At 47.8% G+C, this 19,773-nt stretch overlaps 1 protein-coding gene across 2 annotated transcripts in view; it reads right to left on the bottom strand.

Moving 5' to 3' along the window:
- LOC311246341 (B-cell receptor-associated protein 29-like) overlaps positions 1-19,773 on the bottom strand; it is a 66,208-nt gene that overhangs the window by 14,733 nt on the left and 31,702 nt on the right. For both annotated transcript variants that reach the window (XM_084338484.1, XM_084338483.1), the window contains 2 exons: positions 8,272-8,374; positions 1,561-1,661 (listed from right to left, as the gene is read on the bottom strand). In XM_084338484.1, the coding sequence (XP_084194610.1) occupies positions 1,561-1,661; positions 8,272-8,374 (204 nt within the window). The remainder of the gene's footprint in view (positions 1-1,560; positions 1,662-8,271; positions 8,375-19,773) is intronic.

Below are 19,773 nucleotides of genomic sequence, written 5' to 3'. Positions count from 1 at the left end.
TACCTCGGAGCCTACATATCCGAGGACTTGACATGGACCACACACATTGACAGTGTTGTGAAGAAGGCACGACAACGCCTCTACTTCCTCAGGCGCCTAAGGAAGTTCCAAGTCAGTCAGAAGATCCTTAAGAACTTCTACTTCTAACTTGTACAATAGAGAGCATCTTGACCGGCAACATCACCTCCTGGTTTGGGAATAGCACTGCACAAGACCGAAGCAGACTACAAAGAGTGACACGTTCAGCCGAACGCACAATTGGAGGGGGGCTCCCCACCCTCCAGAACATTTACAACAAGCGTTGCAAGGGCAAGGCTAAGAGAATCATTAAAGACTCCAGTCACCCGAACAACTGCCTCTTTGAACTGCTGCGGTCAGGCAAGCGATACCGGAGTCTCAAGGCGAGCACAGAAAGACTCAGAAGAAGCTTCTATCCCCAGGCCATCAGGCTGCTAAACGAACAATGAATGAACACTACACAACAACAACCACCAAACGCACATAGCACACACATCCACACGCACACACTCACTTAAACAAACACACTGTAGCACCCACTCCACACACTTTATAGCACACACCCACTTTAAACAAACACACTGTAGCACCCACTCCCCACACTTTATATTTATTGATGAAGGATTGCACTACAACTCGTACACCTTACTGTAAATTGTACCTAAATTGTATCTCATCCCATTTCTGCTTTGCACTAGATAGTACTGTACATTAGTACACTGCATAGTATTGTATATTATATGGTAACTCAGAACATTGTACATATGTCTATACCGAACACTGTGACCTCATTTTCTTCTTCTAAATTACATGCTATACTATGTTTGATACTATCTTGTCTAGCACAGTCTCTGGAGCGTAACAGTAAGAAGCATTTTGTATGAAAGTATTCTGTACTTCTGTATGACAACTATTAAAGAAACTTGAAACTTGAACTTGAAACTTTGGTAGTGTGGCAGTGAAAGGGTTTTAACCTTCTGTATTGTCGCAGTGAAAGGGTTAACCCTTTGGTGGTGTGGCAGTGAAATGGTTTTAACCTTCTGTATTGTGGCAGTGAAAGGGTTAACCCTTTGGTGGTGTGGCAGTGAAAGGGTTTTAACCTTCTGTATTGTCGCAGTGAAAGGGTTAACCCTTTGGTGGTGTGGCAGTGAAATGGTTTTAACCTTCTGTATTGTGGCAGTGAAAGGGTTAACCCTTTGGTAGTGTGGCAGTGAAAGGGTTTTAACCTTCTGTATTGTCACCGTGAAAGGGTTAACCCTTTGGTGGTGTGGCAGTGAAAGGGTTTTAACCTTCTGTATTGTCACCGTGAAAGGGTTAACCCTTTGGTGGTGTGGCAGTGAAAGGGTTAACCCTTTGGTAGTGTGGCAGTGAAAGGGTTAACCCTTTGGTAGTGTGGCAGTGAAAGGGTTTTAACCTTCTGTATTGTCACCGTGAAAGGGTTAACCCTTTGGTGGTGTGGCAGTGAAAGGGTTTTAACCTTCTGTATTGTCACCGTGAAAGGGTTAACCCTTTGGTGGTGTGGCAGTGAAAGGGTTAACTCACCTGCAGCCCCTGGTGCTCCCGCAGCAGACGGTCGTACTCCTGGGTCAGTCCGTCCGTCTGCCTCCTCATGGCCTCGGCGTCGGACAGGGACCTCGTCAGCTCTGAGGACCAGCAGATCAATCATCTTCAGCCAGACCTCCATCAGAACCATCATCGTCATCAATAACAAACATCAGACATCACTCAGATCAATCATCTTCAGCCAGACCTCCATCAGAACCATCATCGTCATCAATAACAAACATCAGACATCACTCAGATCAATCATCTTCAGCCAGACCTCCATCAGAACCATCATCGTCATCAATATCAAACATCAGACATCACTCAGATCAATCATCTTCAGCCAGACCTCCATCAGAACCATCATCGTCATCAATAACAAACATCAGACGTCACTCAGATCAATCATCTTCAGCCAGACCTCCATCAGAACCATCGTCGTCATCAATAACAAACATCAGACGTCACTCAGATCAATCATCTTCAGCCAGACCTCCATCAGAACCATCATCGTCATCAATAACAAACATCAAGTTTTGCAATTATATTATTTTATAGATCAAGACAAAGAAAATGATCAGGTTTGTGCCAAGGAACCTATAAGAGAAGGAAGGGTCATTACTGTACATCAGAATACCAGCTCTGTTTGGTGCCAGTTATATTGAAGCCTATATTAAATGTTTTTATATACAAGCCATCTGAGGAAATATACATCAACCAATATCTCAAACGTTAGCTAGTCAACAATCTGACATCCGAGGTAATAATCTGTTTAACCATTTTAACTACCACACTACAAGGTTAACAGTTCACTACCACACTACAAGGTTAACCTTTCACTACCACACTACAGACGGTTAACCTTTCACTACCACACTACAGACGGTTAACCTTTCACTACCACACTACAGAAGGTTAACCTTTCACTACCACACTACAGAATGTTAACCCTTTCACTACCACACTACAGAAGGTTAACCTTTCACTACCACACTACAGAAGGTTCACCTTTCACTACCACACTACAGAAGGTTAACCTTTCACTACCACACTACAGAAGGTTAACCTTTCACTACCACACTACAGAAGGTTAACCCTTTCACTACCACACTACAGAAGGTTAACCTTTCACTAAAGGGTTAACCCTCTGTCAAGTCAAGTCAAGTCAAGAGTTTTAATTGTCACGGCATACAGGTATACAATGAAATGCGGGTGGTCTTGCCCGCAACGATGTGCAATACAGTGGTACATATAATAGAATCAAAAGAAGAAAACAACATTGTGCAGTAACAGGTAGCAGGTAACATGGAGTGACATCTCGGTATCTGTACATAGTTATTTACAGAGCATGTGTGACATGCTAGTTAGCTTTGGTAGTGCAATACACTGTTCCTGTTATTCTAATTTAAAGTGTCTTTTCCTTTGGCCATAAGTGTGCGTGTGTGCGACATGAGTGTGTGCCCGCTCATGTTAAAGTGTTAAGTGGCTGCTCGTGTGTGAGCGTGCACAGTGTGCGTGTCGTGTGTGTGTTCATGTGTGCTTGTGTGTGGACAGTTCAATGTTCTGAGCACTCAATGTTCATTGTTCATGGCTCTGATGGCCTGGGGGAAGAAGCTGAGCCTAAGCCGCTCTGTCCTAGTAGCTGGGGTTCGCAGGCGTCTGCCTGACCTCAGCAGCTGAAACAGGCTGTTATTGGGGTGGTGAGGGTCTTTCATTATCCTGCAGGCTCTGGATTTGCACCTCTTGTTGTATAGAACCTGCAGGGGGGGTAGTGCAATACCCGTGGTACGCTCGGCTGAGCGCACCACTCTCTGTAGGGCCTTCTTGTCCTGTGCCGTGCTGTTTCCATACCAGGCAGTGATGTTTCCGGTCAGGATGCTCTCTACAGCTCCTGAGTAGAAGGACTGGAGTATCTTCCCCGATACTCTGAACTTCCTTAACTGTCTCAGGTGGTAGAGACGCTGTTTCGCCTTCTTTACTACTGTGTCTATGTGTGTTGACCATGTCAGGTCCTCTGAGATGTGGACCCCCAGGTACTTGAAGCTGCTCACCCTGTCCACGGTAGCCCCGTTTATCATCAGTGGTGTGTGTGTCTCCTGCTGTCCTCTCCTATAATCCACGATCAGTTCCTTGGTTTTGCCAATGTTCAGGAGCAGGCTGTTGTCCTGGCACCAGCGTTCCAGTACCTCAACCTCCTCCCGGTAGGCCTTCTCGTCGTTGTCCGAGATCAGCCCCACCACCACCGTGTCATCTGCGAACTTCACTATGGAGTTGGAGCTGAACTTGGCCACACAGTCGTGTGTGTAGAGTGAGTACAGCAGGGGGCTCAGAACACAGCCCTGGGGGGACCCGATGCTCAGGGTGATGGTGTTGGAGGTCTGACCCCCCACCCCCCCACTGTCGTGTGACAGTGAAAGTGTTTACCTTCTGTAGTGTGGTAGTGAAAGGGTTAACCCTTAACATTATGTTTGTGGTACAGTGTCACCGCATTTACAAGTTACCCAGGCACCGCAAAGACATCACGCCATAAATCTATCTCTACAGACTGTATTAATGTTGCATAAATCTATCTCTACAGACTGTATTAATGTTGCATAAATCTATCTCTACAGACTGTATTAATGTTGCATAAATCTATCTCTACAGACTGTATTAATGTTGCATAAATCTATCTCTACAGACTGTATTAATGTTGCATAAATCTATCTCTACAGACTGTATTAATGTTGCATAAATCTATCTCTACAGACTGTATTAATGTTGCATAAATCTATCTCTACAGACTGTATTAATGTTGCATAAATCTATCTCTACAGACTGTATTAATGTTGCATAAATCTATCTCTACAGACTGTATTAATGTTGCATAAATCTATCTCTACAGACTGTATTAATGTTGCGGCTTACTTTTTATTTCTTTTTATTGTTTTTGGTAGATTTTATTTATTTGTTTGTACTACCGGGCAGCGTGAATATTTTAGGCAACAAACTTGCGTCTAGCCACGCCCCCGCGGCAGAGCTCTGCCGCGGCAGCATTATGCAGCCGTAATTCCCCCTCTTTTAACATCGACGGTTAGCTCAACTGGTTCGCCGCCTTGCTGTGGATCCTGCGGTGCGTTGGTGACAAGTTCGAATCCCTTAAATTTTTTTTAATTTCTTTTATGTGCATTCTTTCGCCGATTAAGTTTAGGCGCTGTTTCGGAGTTGGTTAAGGTTAGAGTTTGTCTTAGAGCATGGCAATATTCTTTCGGAGTTGGTTAAGGTTAGGGTTAAGGTTAGGCATTGTTTCGGAGTTGGTTAAGGTTAGAAGGGTTAAGTTTAGACGCTGTTTCGGAGTTGGTTAAGGTTAGAGTTTGTCTTAGAGCATGGCAATATTCTTTCGGAGTTGGTTAAGGTTAGGGTTAAGGTTAGGCATTGTTTCGGAGTTGGTTAAGGTTAGAAGGGTTAAGTTTAGACGCTGTTTTGGAGTTGGTTAAGGTTAGAGTTTGTCGCAGAGAATGGCAATAGAATGCAGCCTATTTCCGCACTGTCGCTCTCTCGCGCTGCCGCGGTCACATGGGCGTAGTGGCCAATCAGAGAAACGCTGAACACAAGTTGGTTGCCTAAAATATTCACGCGGGCGCAGGCCGGTAGAGGTAGAGAGAGAGGAAGAACGGGAGACAGAGCGGGGGGAAGACATTCGGCAAAGGACGCCGGGTCCGGGAACGCAGCACGTCGCGACGCAGCACGTTACATGGGTCGCCACTTGGGTGCCCATGTTGCGGCTTTCTTTCTTCAAATGTAGCCAAGAGTAAAGACCCTAACCTATATGACATTATACAGCACATAACCTAGCCTACATGACATTATACAGTAGATAATCTAACCTATATGACATTATACAGCACATAACCTAGCCTACATGACATTATACAGTAGATAATCTAACCTACATGACATTATACAGTAGATAATCTAGCCTACATGACATTATACAGTAGATAATCTAGCCTACATGACATTATACAGTAGATAATCTAGCCTACATGACATTATACAGTAGATAATCTAGCCTACATGACATTATACAGTAGATAATCTAGCCTACATGACATTATACAGTAGATAATCTAGCCTACATGACATTATACAGTAGATAATCTAGCCTACATGACATTATACAGTAGATAATCTAGCCTACATGACATTATACAGTAGATAATCTAGCCTACATGACATTATACAGTAGATAATCTAGCCTACATGACATTATACAGCACATAACCTAGCCTACATGACATTATACAGTAGATAATCTAGCCTACATGACATTATACAGTAGATAATCTAGCCTACATGACATTATACAGTAGATAATCTAACCTAGATGACATTATACAGTAGATAATCTAGCCTACATGACATTATACAGTAGATAATCTAACCTATATGACATTATACAGTAGATAATCTAGCCTACATGACATTATACAGTAGATAATCTAACCTACATGACATTATACAGTAGATAATCTAGCCTACATGACATTATACAGTAGATAATCTAGCCTACATGACATTATCATCAAATTTGATGACACAGTAGTGGTGGGCTTGATCTCTGCCAACGACGAGAGGGCCTACCTGGAAGAGGTAGAGAATCTGTCACAGTGGTGTCAGGAGAACTGCCTCTCCCTGAACGTCAGCAAAACAAGAGATGATTGTGGACTTCAGGAGGTCGGGGGTCAAGGACTACAGCCCCCTCAGCATCGACGGGGCACCGGTTGAGAGAGTGAACAGTTTCAAGTACCTCGGAGCCTACATATCCGAGGACTTGACATGGACCACACACATTGACAGTGTTGTGAAGAAGGCACGACAACGCCTCTACTTCCTCAGGCGCCTAAGGAAGTTCCATGTCAGTCAGAAGATCCTTAGGAACTTCTACTCATGTACAATAGAGAGCATCCTGACTGGCAACATCTCCTCCTGGTTTGGGAATAGCACTGCACAAGACCGTAGCAGACTACAAAGAGTGACACGTTCAGCCGAACGCACAATTGGAGGGGGGCTTCCCACCCTCCAGAACATTTACAACAAGCGGTGCAGGGGCAAGGCTAAGAGAATCATCAAGGACTCCAGCCACCCGAACAACTGCCTCTTTGAACTGCTGCGGTCAGGCAAGCGATACCGGAGTCTTAAGTCGAGCACAGAAAGACTCAGAAGAAGCTTCTATCCCCAGGCCATCAGGCTGCTAAACGAACAATAAACACTATGCAACAACCATCAAATGCACACAGCACACACACTCACTTAAACAAACAACACACTGCAGCACCCACTCTCCACACTTTAGATCACACAAACACACTTTATATTTATTGATAAAGGATTTGCACTACAACTCGTACACCTACTGTAAATTGTACCTAAATTGCACCTCATCCCATTTCTGCCTTGCACTATATAGTATTGTATATTAGTACACTGCATAGTATTGTATATTATATGGTAACTCAGTTACGTCTATTCTGCATCGAACATATGTCTATACTGAACACTGTGACCTCATTTTTTTTTTTACTTCTAATTTACATGCTATACTATGTTATTTTATTTCATACTTATCTTGTCTTGCACAGTCTCTGGAGCGTAACAGTAAGAAGCATTTTGTATAAAAGTATTCTGTACTTCTGTATGACAACTATTAAAGAAACTTGATTATACAGTAGATAATCTAGCCAACATGACATTATACAGTAGATAATCTAGCCTACATGACATTATACAGTAGATAATCTAGCCTACATGACATTATACAGTAGATAATCTAGCCTACATGACATTATACAGTAGATAATCTAGCCTACATGACATTATACAGTAGATAATCTAACCTATATGACATTATACAGTAGATAATCTAACCTATGACATTATACAGTAGATAATCTAGTTTACATGACATTATACAGTAGATAATCTAGACATTATACAGTAGATAATCTAGCCTACATGACATTATACAGTAGATAATCTAACCTATATGACATTATACAGTAGATAATCTAACCTATATGACATTATACAGTAGATAATCTAGTTTACATGACATTATACAGTAGATAATCTAGACATTATACAGTAGATAATCTAGCCTACATGACATTATACAGCACATAACCTAGATATTTAACAGCTATTTTCACCGTCATGACAGCATTACTGTGACAGCACTTAATTATGTTAATGCGTTCAGGTGAGAGGAGTGGCTGGGGTGGTATTGTTCACGCCAAGCCCACACTGGGAGATGCGTTAAAAATCTGGCCTGCCTTTGAGAGGCTATATATCTCTGCTTAAATGTTGATTAAATTAGCACATCATCTTCAAACATTCTCAGATTTCAACGTATGACACATCATTTGAAAGCGTACATGTGTTGTACTTTCACAATCTGTAAAAATATGGAAAATGAAAATGGGACATGTGGCACAAAAACCGCTGTGCAGGGTCGCATATAGTCTTAACATATTGTTAATAATACTCGTTTAACCCTTTCACCGCCGCGCCACCAAACGGTTAACCCTTTCACTGCGACACAACAGCGGTCACCGTCGGTAGTGTGATAGTAAAGGGTTGACCTTCTGTAGTGTGGCAGTGAAAGGGTTAAGGGCCTTATTACCTAACGCTTATTACAAGAAACGTGTGTGCGTGTGTGTGTGCACTAACCCTCCTCTGAGGTCTTGATCTCGGCTCTCAGCGTCTCCACCTCCGTCCTCAGCAGCTCCAGGCCTTCAGGCGTGGCCCGCTCTCCCTTCCCCTGCATCAGAGTCTGGAGACAGGAGTCCTAGAAGGTCAACTAACGCAACAAGTGTATTAACCCAGTTTAAAATTAAATACTGTCAAATGGTGTTCCAGAGGTGCAGAGATGAAGAAGGGGTTTGATAACTGGCAGAATGTATATATAATTGTATATATGTGCATATGTAGGTATATAGTTGTATATGTATAAGAAATGGCTAGAGGAACATACAGTTTTGGCAAATATTAATAAGGTATTATTAAAAAATGTATTGTTAACTAAGTTTATTTTTTTCAATATAAGTCTAGTAAATGTATGAATTAGTCAATTTAATATAGTATGTTCTGATGAGTAAATATGTAAATAAAAAAATTCAGTTTGACTTTTTTTTCCCTTTGTTATTTTTCTTTTTCTTTGTTATATACATTTATTATTTGAACGGCTTAAGGCTATCTGTACTTGATGTTTGTTTGTTATGTTGCATATTTGAAATAAACTTCAATCAATCAATCAATCAAACCCTTGGATTACAGTGCAACAGAAAAGGTAAGCTTAGCGTATTTGATTTAACCTCTGATTTGATTGTTAACCTCTTAAGCCCTATTTTCAGAAAACTTGCCTACAGTACATACTCAAGTAAATGGAAGAATATTGTCTCCGTTACTATGCTTGAGTAAATTGTAATGAACCAACGGAGAATATCAACCTAACTTGAGTGTAGTCTTTTGAGAGAAGAGACCCAGGGCTTTCGATGGGCTTTCGAATTTCAAAAAACTACACTTCCGAATCATATTTGCAGCGGACTACTACAGTATATATACTATGTGGAGACAATCCAGCCTCATTTGTGGCATTGGTTGGTTCGTATCCGCTGTCAGATGGATGGTGACATTGGGCCTGTTGTCCAGTGACCATGACATTTCACATTTGGCCAGTAAATTAGAATCTAAAACCGCTGCTCTATCAAACTCCTCTTCTGACTTGGACTTTACAATTTTGGTTTCTGGGTTGAATAACTTTTTTGGACCAATAGAGCCTTGGTGTCTCCAGAGAGAGAGAGCCTTGGTGTCTCCAGAGAGAGAGAGCCTTGGTGTCTCCAGAGAGAGAGAGAGAGCCTTGGTGTCTCCAGAGAGAGAGAGAGCCTTGGTGTCTCCAGAGAGAGAGAGAGAGAGCCTTGGTGTCTCCAGAGAGAGAGAGCCTTGGTGTCTCCAGAGAGAGAGAGAGAGAGAGAGCCTTGGTGTCTCCAGAGAGAGAGAGAGCCTTGGTGTCTCCAGAGAGAGAGAGAGCCTTGGTGTCTCCAGAGAGAGAGAGAGCCTTGGTGTCTCCAGAGAGAGAGAGAGCCTTGGTGTCTCCAGAGAGAGAGAGAGCCTTGGTGTCTCCAGAGAGAGAGAGAGAGCCTTGGTGTCTCCAGAGAGAGAGAGAGCCTTGGTGTCTCCAGAGAGAGAGAGAGAGAGAGCCTTGGTGTCTCCAGAGAGAGAGAGAGCCTTGGTGTCTCCAGAGAGAGAGAGAGCCTTGGTGTCTCCAGAGAGAGAGAGCCTTGGTGTCTCCAGAGAGAGAGAGAGCCTTGGTGTCTCCAGAGAGAGAGAGAGCCTTGGTGTCTCCAGAGAGAGAGAGAGAGCCTTGGTGTCTCCAGAGAGAGAGAGAGAGAGAGAGAGCCTTGGTGTCTCCAGAGAGAGAGAGAGAGCCTTGGTGTCTCCAGAGAGAGAGAGAGAGAGAGCCTTGGTGTCTCCAGAGAGAGAGAGAGAGCCTTGGTGTCTCCAGAGAGAGAGAGCCTTGGTGTCTCCAGAGAGAGAGAGAGAGAGAGAGCCTTGGTGTCTCCAGAGAGAGAGAGAGCCTTGGTGTCTCCAGAGAGAGAGAGAGAGAGAGAGAGCCTTGGTGTCTCCAGAGAGAGAGAGAGAGAGAGAGCCTTGGTGTCTCCAGAGAGAGAGAGCCTTGGTGTCTCCAGAGAGAGAGAGAGAGAGAGCCTTGGTGTCTCCAGAGAGAGAGAGACTTGGTGTCTCCAGAGAGAGAGAGAGAGAGAGCCTTGGTGTCTCCAGAGAGAGAGAGAGCCTTGGTGTCTCCAGAGAGAGAGAGAGAGAGAGCCTTGGTGTCTCCAGAGAGAGAGAGCCTTGGTGTCTCCAGAGAGAGAGAGAGAGAGAGCCTTGGTGTCTCCAGAGAGAGAGAGAGCCTTGGTGTCTCCAGAGAGAGAGAGCCTTGGTGTCTCCAGAGAGAGAGAGAGCCTTGGTGTCTCCAGAGAGAGAGAGAGAGCCTTGGTGTCTCCAGAGAGAGAGAGCCTTGGTGTCTCCAGAGAGAGAGAGAGAGCCTTGGTGTCTCCAGAGAGAGAGAGAGAGCCTTGGTGTCTCCAGAGAGAGAGAGAGAGCCTTGGTGTCTCCAGAGAGAGAGAGAGCCTTGGTGTCTCCAGAGAGAGAGAGAGCCTTGGTGTCTCCAGAGAGAGAGAGAGAGCCTTGGTGTCTCCAGAGAGAGAGAGCCTTGGTGTCTCCAGAGAGAGAGAGAGAGCCTTGGTGTCTCCAGAGAGAGAGAGAGAGCCTTGGTGTCTCCAGAGAGAGAGAGAGCCTTGGTGTCTCCAGAGAGAGAGAGAGAGCCTTGGTGTCTCCAGAGAGAGAGAGAGAGCCTTGGTGTCTCCAGAGAGAGAGAGAGCCTTGGTGTCTCCAGAGAGAGAGAGCCTTGGTGTCTCCAGAGAGAGAGAGAGCCTTGGTGTCTCTAGAGAGAGAGAGAGAGCCTTGGTGTCTCCAGAGAGAGAGAGCCTTGGTGTCTCCAGAGAGAGAGAGAGAGAGCCTTGGTGTCTCCAGAGAGAGAGAGAGAGAGAGAGAGAGCCTTGGTGTCTCCAGAGAGAGAGAGAGAGAGAGAGAGCCTTGGTGTCTCCAGAGAGAGAGAGAGAGAGCCTTGGTGTCTCCAGAGAGAGAGAGAGCCTTGGTGTCTCCAGAGAGAGAGAGAGCCTTGGTGTCTCCAGAGAGAGAGAGAGCCTTGGTGTCTCCAGAGAGAGAGAGAGAGCCTTGGTGTCTCCAGAGAGAGAGAGAACCTTGGTGTCTCCAGAGAGAGAGAGAGCCTTGGTGTCTCCAGAGAGAGAGAGCCTTGGTGTCTCCAGAGAGAGAGAGAGCCTTGGTGTCTCCAGAGAGAGAGAGAGAGAGCCTTGGTGTCTCCAGAGAGAGAGAGAGCCTTGGTGTCTCCAGAGAGAGAGAGAGCCTTGGTGTCTCCAGAGAGAGAGAGAGCCTTGGTGTCTCCAGAGAGAGAGAGAGCCTTGGTGTCTCCAGAGAGAGAGAGCCTTGGTGTCTCCAGAGAGAGAGAGAGCCTTGGTGTCTCCAGAGAGAGAGAGAGAGCCTTGGTGTCTCCAGAGAGAGAGAGAGAGAGAGAGCCTTGGTGTCTCCAGAGAGAGAGAGAGCCTTGGTGTCTCCAGAGAGAGAGAGAGAGAGAGAGAGAGCCTTGGTGTCTCCAGAGAGAGAGAGAGAGAGAGAGCCTTGGTGTCTCCAGAGAGAGAGAGCCTTGGTGTCTCCAGAGAGAGAGAGAGAGAGAGAGCCTTGGTGTCTCCAGAGAGAGAGAGAGCCTTGCTGTCTCCAGAGATAGAGAGCCTTGGTGTCTCCAGAGAGAGAGAGAGAGCCTTGGTGTCTCCAGAGAGAGAGAGAGCCTTGGTGTCTCCAGAGAGAGAGAGAGAGAGAGCCTTGGTGTCTCCAGAGAGAGAGAGCCTTGGTGTCTCCAGAGAGAGAGAGAGAGAGAGAGCCTTGGTGTCTCAGAGAGAGAGAGAGCCTTGGTGTCTCCAGAGAGAGAGAGAGCCTTGGTGTCTCCAGAGAGAGAGAGAGAGAGAGCCTTGGTGTCTCCAGAGAGAGAGAGAGCCTTGGTGTCTCCAGAGAGAGAGAGAGCCTTGGTGTCTCCAGAGAGAGAGAGAGCCTTGGTGTCTCCAGAGAGAGAGAGAGAGAGAGAGCCTTGGTGTCTCCAGAGAGAGAGAGAGAGAGAGAGCCTTGGTGTCTCCAGAGAGAGAGAGCCTTGGTGTCTCCAGAGAGAGAGAGAGAGAGAGAGCCTTGGTGTCTCCAGAGAGAGAGAGAGAGAGAGAGAGCCTTGGTGTCTCCAGAGAGAGAGAGCCTTGGTGTCTCCAGAGAGAGAGAGAGAGAGAGAGCCTTGGTGTCTCCAGAGAGAGAGAGCCTTGGTGTCTCCAGAGAGAGAGAGAGAGCCTTGGTGTCTCCAGAGAGAGAGAGAGAGCCTTGGTGTCTCCAGAGAGAGAGAGAGAGAGCCTTGGTGTCTCCAGAGAGAGAGAGAGCCTTGGTGTCTCCAGAGAGAGAGAGAGCCTTGGTGTCTCCAGAGAGAGAGAGAGAGAGAGAGAGCCTTGGTGTCTCCAGAGAGAGAGAGAGAGAGAGAGCCTTGGTGTCTCCAGAGAGAGAGAGCCTTGGTGTCTCCAGAGAGAGAGAGAGAGAGCCTTGGTGTCTCCAGAGAGAGAGAGAGAGCCTTGGTGTCTCCAGAGAGAGAGAGAGAGCCTTGGTGTCTCCAGAGAGAGAGAGAGCCTTGGTGTCTCCAGAGAGAGAGAGAGCCTTGGTGTCTCCAGAGAGAGAGAGAGAGAGAGCCTTGGTGTCTCCAGAGAGAGAGAGAGAGAGAGAGCCTTGGTGTCTCCAGAGAGAGAGAGCCTTGGTGTCTCCAGAGAGAGAGAGAGAGAGCCTTGGTGTCTCCAGAGAGAGAGAGAGCCTTGGTGTCTCCAGAGAGAGAGAGAGAGCCTTGGTGTCTCCAGAGAGAGAGAGAGCCTTGGTGTCTCCAGAGAGAGAGAGAGCCTTGGTGTCTCCAGAGAGAGAGAGAGCCTTGGTGTCTCCAGAGAGAGAGAGAGCCTTGGTGTCTCCAGAGAGAGAGCCTTGGTGTCTCCAGAGAGAGAGAGCCTTGGTGTCTCCAGAGAGAGAGAGAGAGAGCCTTGGTGTCTCCAGAGAGAGAGAGAGCCTTGGTGTCTCCAGAGAGAGAGAGAGAGCCTTGGTGTCTCCAGAGAGAGAGAGCCTTGGTGTCTCCAGAGAGAGAGAGAGCCTTGGTGTCTCCAGAGAGAGAGAGCCTTGGTGTCTCCAGAGAGAGAGAGCCTTGGTGTCTCCAGAGAGAGAGAGCCTTGGTGTCTCCAGAGAGAGAGAGAGCCTTGGTGTCTCCAGAGAGAGAGAGAGAGAGCCTTGGTGTCTCCAGAGAGAGAGAGAGAGGAGAGCCTTGGTGTCTCCAGAGAGAGAGAGAGCCTTGGTGTCTCCAGAGAGAGAGAGAGAGCCTTGGTGTCTCCAGAGAGAGAGAGAGAGCCTTGGTGTCTCCAGAGAGAGAGAGAGAGCCTTGGTGTCTCCAGAGAGAGAGAGAGCCTTGGTGTCTCCAGAGAGAGAGAGAGAGCCTTGGTGTCTCCAGAGAGAGAGAGAGAGCCTTGGTGTCTCCAGAGAGAGAGAGCCTTGGTGTCTCCAGAGAGAGAGAGCCTTGGTGTCTCCAGAGAGAGAGAGAGAGCCTTGGTGTCTCCAGAGAGAGAGAGAGAGAGAGCCTTGGTGTCTCCAGAGAGAGAGAGAGCCTTGGTGTCTCCAGAGAGAGAGAGAGCCTTGGTGTCTCCAGAGAGAGAGAGCCTTGGTGTCTCCAGAGAGAGAGAGCCTTGGTGTCTCCAGAGAGAGAGAGAGAGCCTTGGTGTCTCCAGAGAGAGAGAGAGAGCCTTGGTGTCTCCAGAGAGAGAGAGAGCCTTGGTGTCTCCAGAGAGAGAGAGAGAGAGAGCCTTGGTGTCTCCAGAGAGAGAGAGAGCCTTGGTGTCTCCAGAGAGAGAGAGAGCCTTGGTGTCTCCAGAGAGAGAGAGAGCCTTGGTGTCTCCAGAGAGAGAGAGAGCCTTGGTGTCTCCAGAGAGAGAGAGAGAGCCTTGGTGTCTCCAGAGAGAGAGAGAGCCTTGGTGTCTCCAGAGAGAGAGAGAGCCTTGGTGTCTCCAGAGAGAGAGAGAGCCTTGGTGTCTCCAGAGAGAGAGAGAGAGAGAGCCTTGGTGTCTCCAGAGAGAGAGAGAGCCTTGGTGTCTCCAGAGAGAGAGAGGAGCCTTGGTGTCTCCAGAGAGAGAGAGAGCCTTGGTGTCTCCAGAGAGAGAGAGAGCCTTGGTGTCTCCGAGAGGAGAAGAGAGAGAGAGAGAGGCCTTGGTGTCTCCAGAGAGAGAGAGAGAGCCTTGGTGTCTCCAGAGAGAGAGAGAGAGAGCCTTGGTGTCTCCAGAGAGAGAGAGAGAGCCTTGGTGTCTCCAGAGAGAGAGAGAGAGAGAGCCTTGGTGTCTCCAGAGAGAGAGAGAGCCTTGGTGTCTCCAGAGAGAGAGAGCCTTGGTGTCTCCAGAGAGAGAGAGAGAGCCTTGGTGTCTCCAGAGAGAGAGAGCCTTGGTGTCTCCAGAGAGAGAGAGAGCCTTGGTGTCTCCAGAGAGAGAGAGAGAGCCTTGGTGTCTCCAGAGAGAGAGAGCCTTGGTGTCTCCAGAGAGAGAGAGAGAGAGCCTTGGTGTCTCCAGAGAGAGAGAGCCTTGGTGTCTCCAGAGAGAGAGAGAGAGCCTTGGTGTCTCCAGAGAGAGAGAGCCTTGGTGTCTCCAGAGAGAGAGAGAGAGCCTTGGTGTCTCCAGAGAGAGAGAGCCTTGGTGTCTCCAGAGAGAGAGAGAGCCTTGGTGTCTCCAGAGAGAGAGAGAGCCTTGGTGTCTCCAGAGAGAGAGAGAGCCTTGGTGTCTCCAGAGAGAGAGAGAGAGCCTTGGTGTCTCCAGAGAGAGAGAGCTTGTGTCTCCAGAGAGAGAGAGAGCCTTGGTGTCTCCAGAGAGAGAGAGCCTTGGTGTCTCCAGAGAGAGAGAGAGCCTTGGTGTCTCTAGAGAGAGAGAGAGAGCCTTGGTGTCTCCAGAGAGAGAGAGAGAAGCCTTGGTGTCTCCAGAGAGAGAGAGAGCCTTGGTGTCTCCAGAGAGAGAGAGAGAGCCTTGGTGTCTCCAGAGAGAGAGAGAGAGAGAGAGCCTTGGTGTCTCCAGAGAGAGAGAGAGCCTTGGTGTCTCCAGAGAGAGAGAGAGCCTTGGTGTCTCCAGAGAGAGAGAGAGCCTTGGTGTCTCCAGAGAGAGAGAGAGCCTTGGTGTCTCCAGAGAGAGAGAGAGAGCCTTGGTGTCTCCAGAGAGAGAGAGAGCCTTGGTGTCTCCAGAGAGAGAGAGAGCCTTGGTGTCTCCAGAGAGAGAGAGAGCCTTGGTGTCTCCAGAGAGAGAGAGAGCCTTGGTGTCTCCAGAGAGAGAGAGAGAGAGAGCCTTGGTGTCTCCAGAGAGAGAGAGAGCCTTGGTGTCTCCAGAGAGAGAGAGAGCCTTGGTGTCTCCAGAGAGAGAGAGAGAGGAGAGAGCCTTGGTGTCTCCAGAGAGAGAGAGAGCCTTGGTGTCTCCAGAGAGAGAGAGAGAGAGAGAGAGCCTTGGTGTCTCCAGAGAGAGAGAGAGAGAGAGAGCCTTGGTGTCTCCAGAGAGAGAGAGCCTTGGTGTCTCCAGAGAGAGAGAGAGAGAGAGAGAGCCTTGGTGTCTCCAGAGAGAGAGAGCCTTGGTGTCTCCAGAGAGAGAGAGCCTTGGTGTCTCCAGAGAGAGAGAGAGAGAGAGAGAGCCTTGGTGTCTCCAGAGAGAGAGAGAGCCTTGGTGTCTCCAGAGAGAGAGAGAGAGAGAGAGCCTTGGTGTCTCCAGAGAGAGAGAGAGCCTTGCTGTCTCCAGAGAGAGAGCCTTGGTGTCTCCAGAGAGAGAGAGAGAGCCTTGGTGTCTCCAGAGAGAGAGAGCCTTGGTGTCTCCAGAGAGAGAGAGAGCCTTGGTGTCTCCAGAGAGAGAGAGAGCCTTGGTGTCTCCAGAGAGAGAGAGAGCCTTGGTGTCTCCAGAGAGAGAGAGAGAGAGAGAGCCTTGGTGTCTCCAGAGAGAGAGAGCCTTGGTGTCTCCAGAGAGAGAGAGAGAGAGAGCCTTGGTGTCTCCAGAGAGAGAGAGAGCCTTGGTGTCTCCAGAGAGAGAGAGCCTTGGTGTCTCCAGAGAGAGAGAGCCTTGGTGTCTCCAGAGAGAGAGAGAGAGCCTTGGTGTCTCCAGAGAGAGAGAGAGAGAGACCTTGGTGTCTCCAGAGAGAGAGAGAGCCTTGGTGTCTCCAGAGAGAGAGAGAGAGCCTTGGTGTCTCCAGAGAGAGAGAGAGCCTTGGTGTCTCCAGAGAGAGAGAGCCTTAGCTCTTAGCTGCGTAGCTACACAACGTTAGATAGCGACAACTAGCCAGCCAGCTAAATCCAAAATAACATCTTGTACAAAAAGCTAATAACAACAGTCTCAGTCAGTTAAGTTTGTGTATTACCTGGTGTGTTGCCATGGAAAATAACCAAAACAGGATGTGCAGTGTTGCCATGGAAACTAACCAAAACAGGATGTGCAGCAGAGAAGTTGAGTATCCTCCTAGTTGCAGAAGTAATAAAAACAAGAAAAAACACAAGGAGGAGACACTTTTGGCCCACCCAGAAGAGCTGTATGCTGACTACACTGTCTATAAGGACAAGATGGTGATGAATGACCTCATCTTCCACACAGAACATGTTAACTCCTGGAAACAGGTGATCTGTAACCACTATGACCATGTTGTGAAAGAAGGCATCGGTCGAGGAGGACGCCACACGATATGCCATGATGAGACCCTGGACACTGATAACCCAGTTCTAACAATCTCTTACTATGTTAAAGGGACTGTATTAGTACAGGGAAATGAAGCAAACCTCAACATATTTCAAGAGCTTTTCCCAAAAATAAAAACGGAAGTGGAGAGAGTTGTGCCCAATACCAACAAGGCTGCGGACACACAGACAGAAGAGGACAAGGTGAACACAGACACAGAAATATCAGAGTCAAAACCAGCAACTAGCCCTTCTGACTGTGCCACTCCAACTCCCTCCAACCACACAGTGAACCCAGTGATGCCACTGCCAGTACAAAGAGCACCAGTCAGCCCATCCATCCACACTCCTTCAACACCCTCCAAACTGGTCCAGCAACTGAGAGAAAGCATATCTCTCCTGGAACTGGAGTTTACTGAATTTAAAGAGAGGACTCTGGCCAGGCTGACTGAGCCCTGCACCATTCAGCAGCTGGGAGAAGAGCTCCGTCATCTGAAGAGGAACGGGGAGGAGACCACTTCAGAGCTGAGGGAGACCCAGAGGACGGTCATGGAGCTCACAGAAACCATGCGGGAGCTAGAGCAGGACAACAACACCCTACAGGCCCGGATGAAAGCCATGAAGGAAGATACAAACAGCCGGGAGGAGTCTCTACGCAGTGAGATAGAGGAAGTAAAGCTACAACGACAAGAAGAAAGAATACATACATTCCCCCCCGATCAAAAGCAGTCCTCTGCTCCAACACTCACCACCCCACCCCCCCCCACTGCCAAACCAGAATATACCCCCCCCCCCCTGACCCCACTTACCCCTCCCAGCCTGACACCCAATGACATACCTTTGGACTCAGACCCCCTTCCAGCAGCCCAACCTCCACCCGAGCCACGGCCCCAGTCCACCAGACCAGCCCAGCCCGAAGCCCAGGTAGTCCTCCTCATGGACTCCAATGGCAAATACCTGGACACAGCACGCCTCTTCCCAGGCCTCAAGGTGACAGCCAAGCGCTGTCGGAACACAGGCCACGCCATGGAGCTGCTCAGACAGGACACTCTAGGGAGCCCCCAGTACATGGTGGTGCACACGGGTACAAATGACCTCCACTATCTACAGCGTGGAACTGCTGAAGCAATGACCAGGGTGGCTGAGAAGGCCTCCAGGGAGTTCCCACACACCAGAGTAATCATCTCCACCCTCCTCCCCAGGATGGACACCCCTCCATACATCATTCACGAAATCAACATGGAGACCTCAAGAAACTGTGCTGCCCTCAAAAATGTCCACCTGGCCCACCACACAAACATCGGCAGATGGGACTTTAATAATGATGGGCTACACCTAAACAACGCGGGAGTGAGGACATTTGCAAAAACATTAAAGGATGCTGCCCTCGGACGCAACCCCAACAGACCCAGTCACACACCGGCCTCTCCGAGAAAGCACAGGCCCATGAGATACCCACGAGGAGTCACCCCACAAACCTATGCCCCACCTATACCCCACCTTTCCACCACACCCAGTGAGAGGAGACATCCCCCCAGCCGACCCCTCAACCGCCCCCAGCCCACACCCCACCCTTCCAACCCACCCAGTGAGAGGAGACGTCCCCCCAGCCGACCCCCTCACCGTCCGCCGCAGGAGATGACCTATGCATCCGCCCTGACCAGGCCCCCCCCCCCCCCACCCACATCAGAGCTGAATGAGATCAAACAAATGTTATACACGCTATGCAGTAAACTTCTCACTACAAGCTAGCAATCGACCAAAAGAAAAGCAGGCCAACCGCCTGCTGTCGCCTTTGTTGTTGTTGAATTTATTCTGTGATGTTCGTCCATTGACTGAATACCTTTATACCCTATAACCTTTATACCTTTGAATACCTTTATATATATTTTTCATTGACTGAATACCCTTATACCTTAGTTATAACCTTTTATACCTTTATATAATTTTTGTACAAAATGCAATCATTCGCCATTAGCTGCTGGAACATACAGGGTCTTTGCTCTTCAACATACGGCCTTAAGAGTAGAGACTCAGATTTTTTACAGGCTATAACAAACAATGACCTCTTAATCCTAACTGAGACATGGTGCAGAGAAGATGTAGACACACACTGCCCTCCTCACTATAGAGAAGTCATTTTGCCATCGAATAAAACGAAACATATTAGTCAGGGCAGAGACTCAGGGGGATTGATAATTTGGTACAAATCACAACTCCACCAGTCAATACAGATTCTAAAAACCGGGAACAATCATATTTGGTTAAAACTAAATAAAGAAGTAATCCCCTCTCAGAGAGACCTATTTATCTGTGGAATTTACGTACCACCCACTGGGTCTCCATATTACTCAGACGACATCTTCTCCAACCTTGAATCAGAAATAAATCTTTACCAAAGTCAAGGTCATGTGCTTGTTTGCGGTGACTTCAACGCCCGAACGGGAACCCACCCTGATTTCACCAGTACACATGGAGACAATTTCATATCTGACCACACCATATGCAACCATGTAAACCAGTCCCCTAGAAATAACCATGACACTTCCATAAACAAAAATGGAAAGGATTTATTACAACTGTGTAGAGGACTGAGTCTCTACCTTGTCAATGGGCGTGTGAGAGGGGACTCACAAGGAAGGTACACTTACTGCTCACCCCTTGGCAGCAGCACAGTAGATTACATGATAACAGATCTGGATCCAGTATCCTTCAGTTCATTCACAGTCAAACCCCTGACCCCACTCTCCGACCACAGTCAGATCACGGCATACATGAAAAGAACTGAGTCTCTCAAAAATCCCCCTACACAGCCCAGTAAACTATACAACATCCCCAAATACTACAGATGGTCCCAGAACAGC

The sequence above is a fragment of the Notolepis coatsorum genome, assembly GCF_963971535.1.
Source record: "Notolepis coatsorum genome assembly, contig: SUPER_1_unloc_1, whole genome shotgun sequence".
NCBI classification, from domain to species: domain Eukaryota; kingdom Metazoa; phylum Chordata; class Actinopteri; order Aulopiformes; family Paralepididae; genus Notolepis; species Notolepis coatsorum.
Note: the sequence above shows the minus strand (reverse complement) of the source record. Positions and strands in the feature narration are given on the sequence as shown.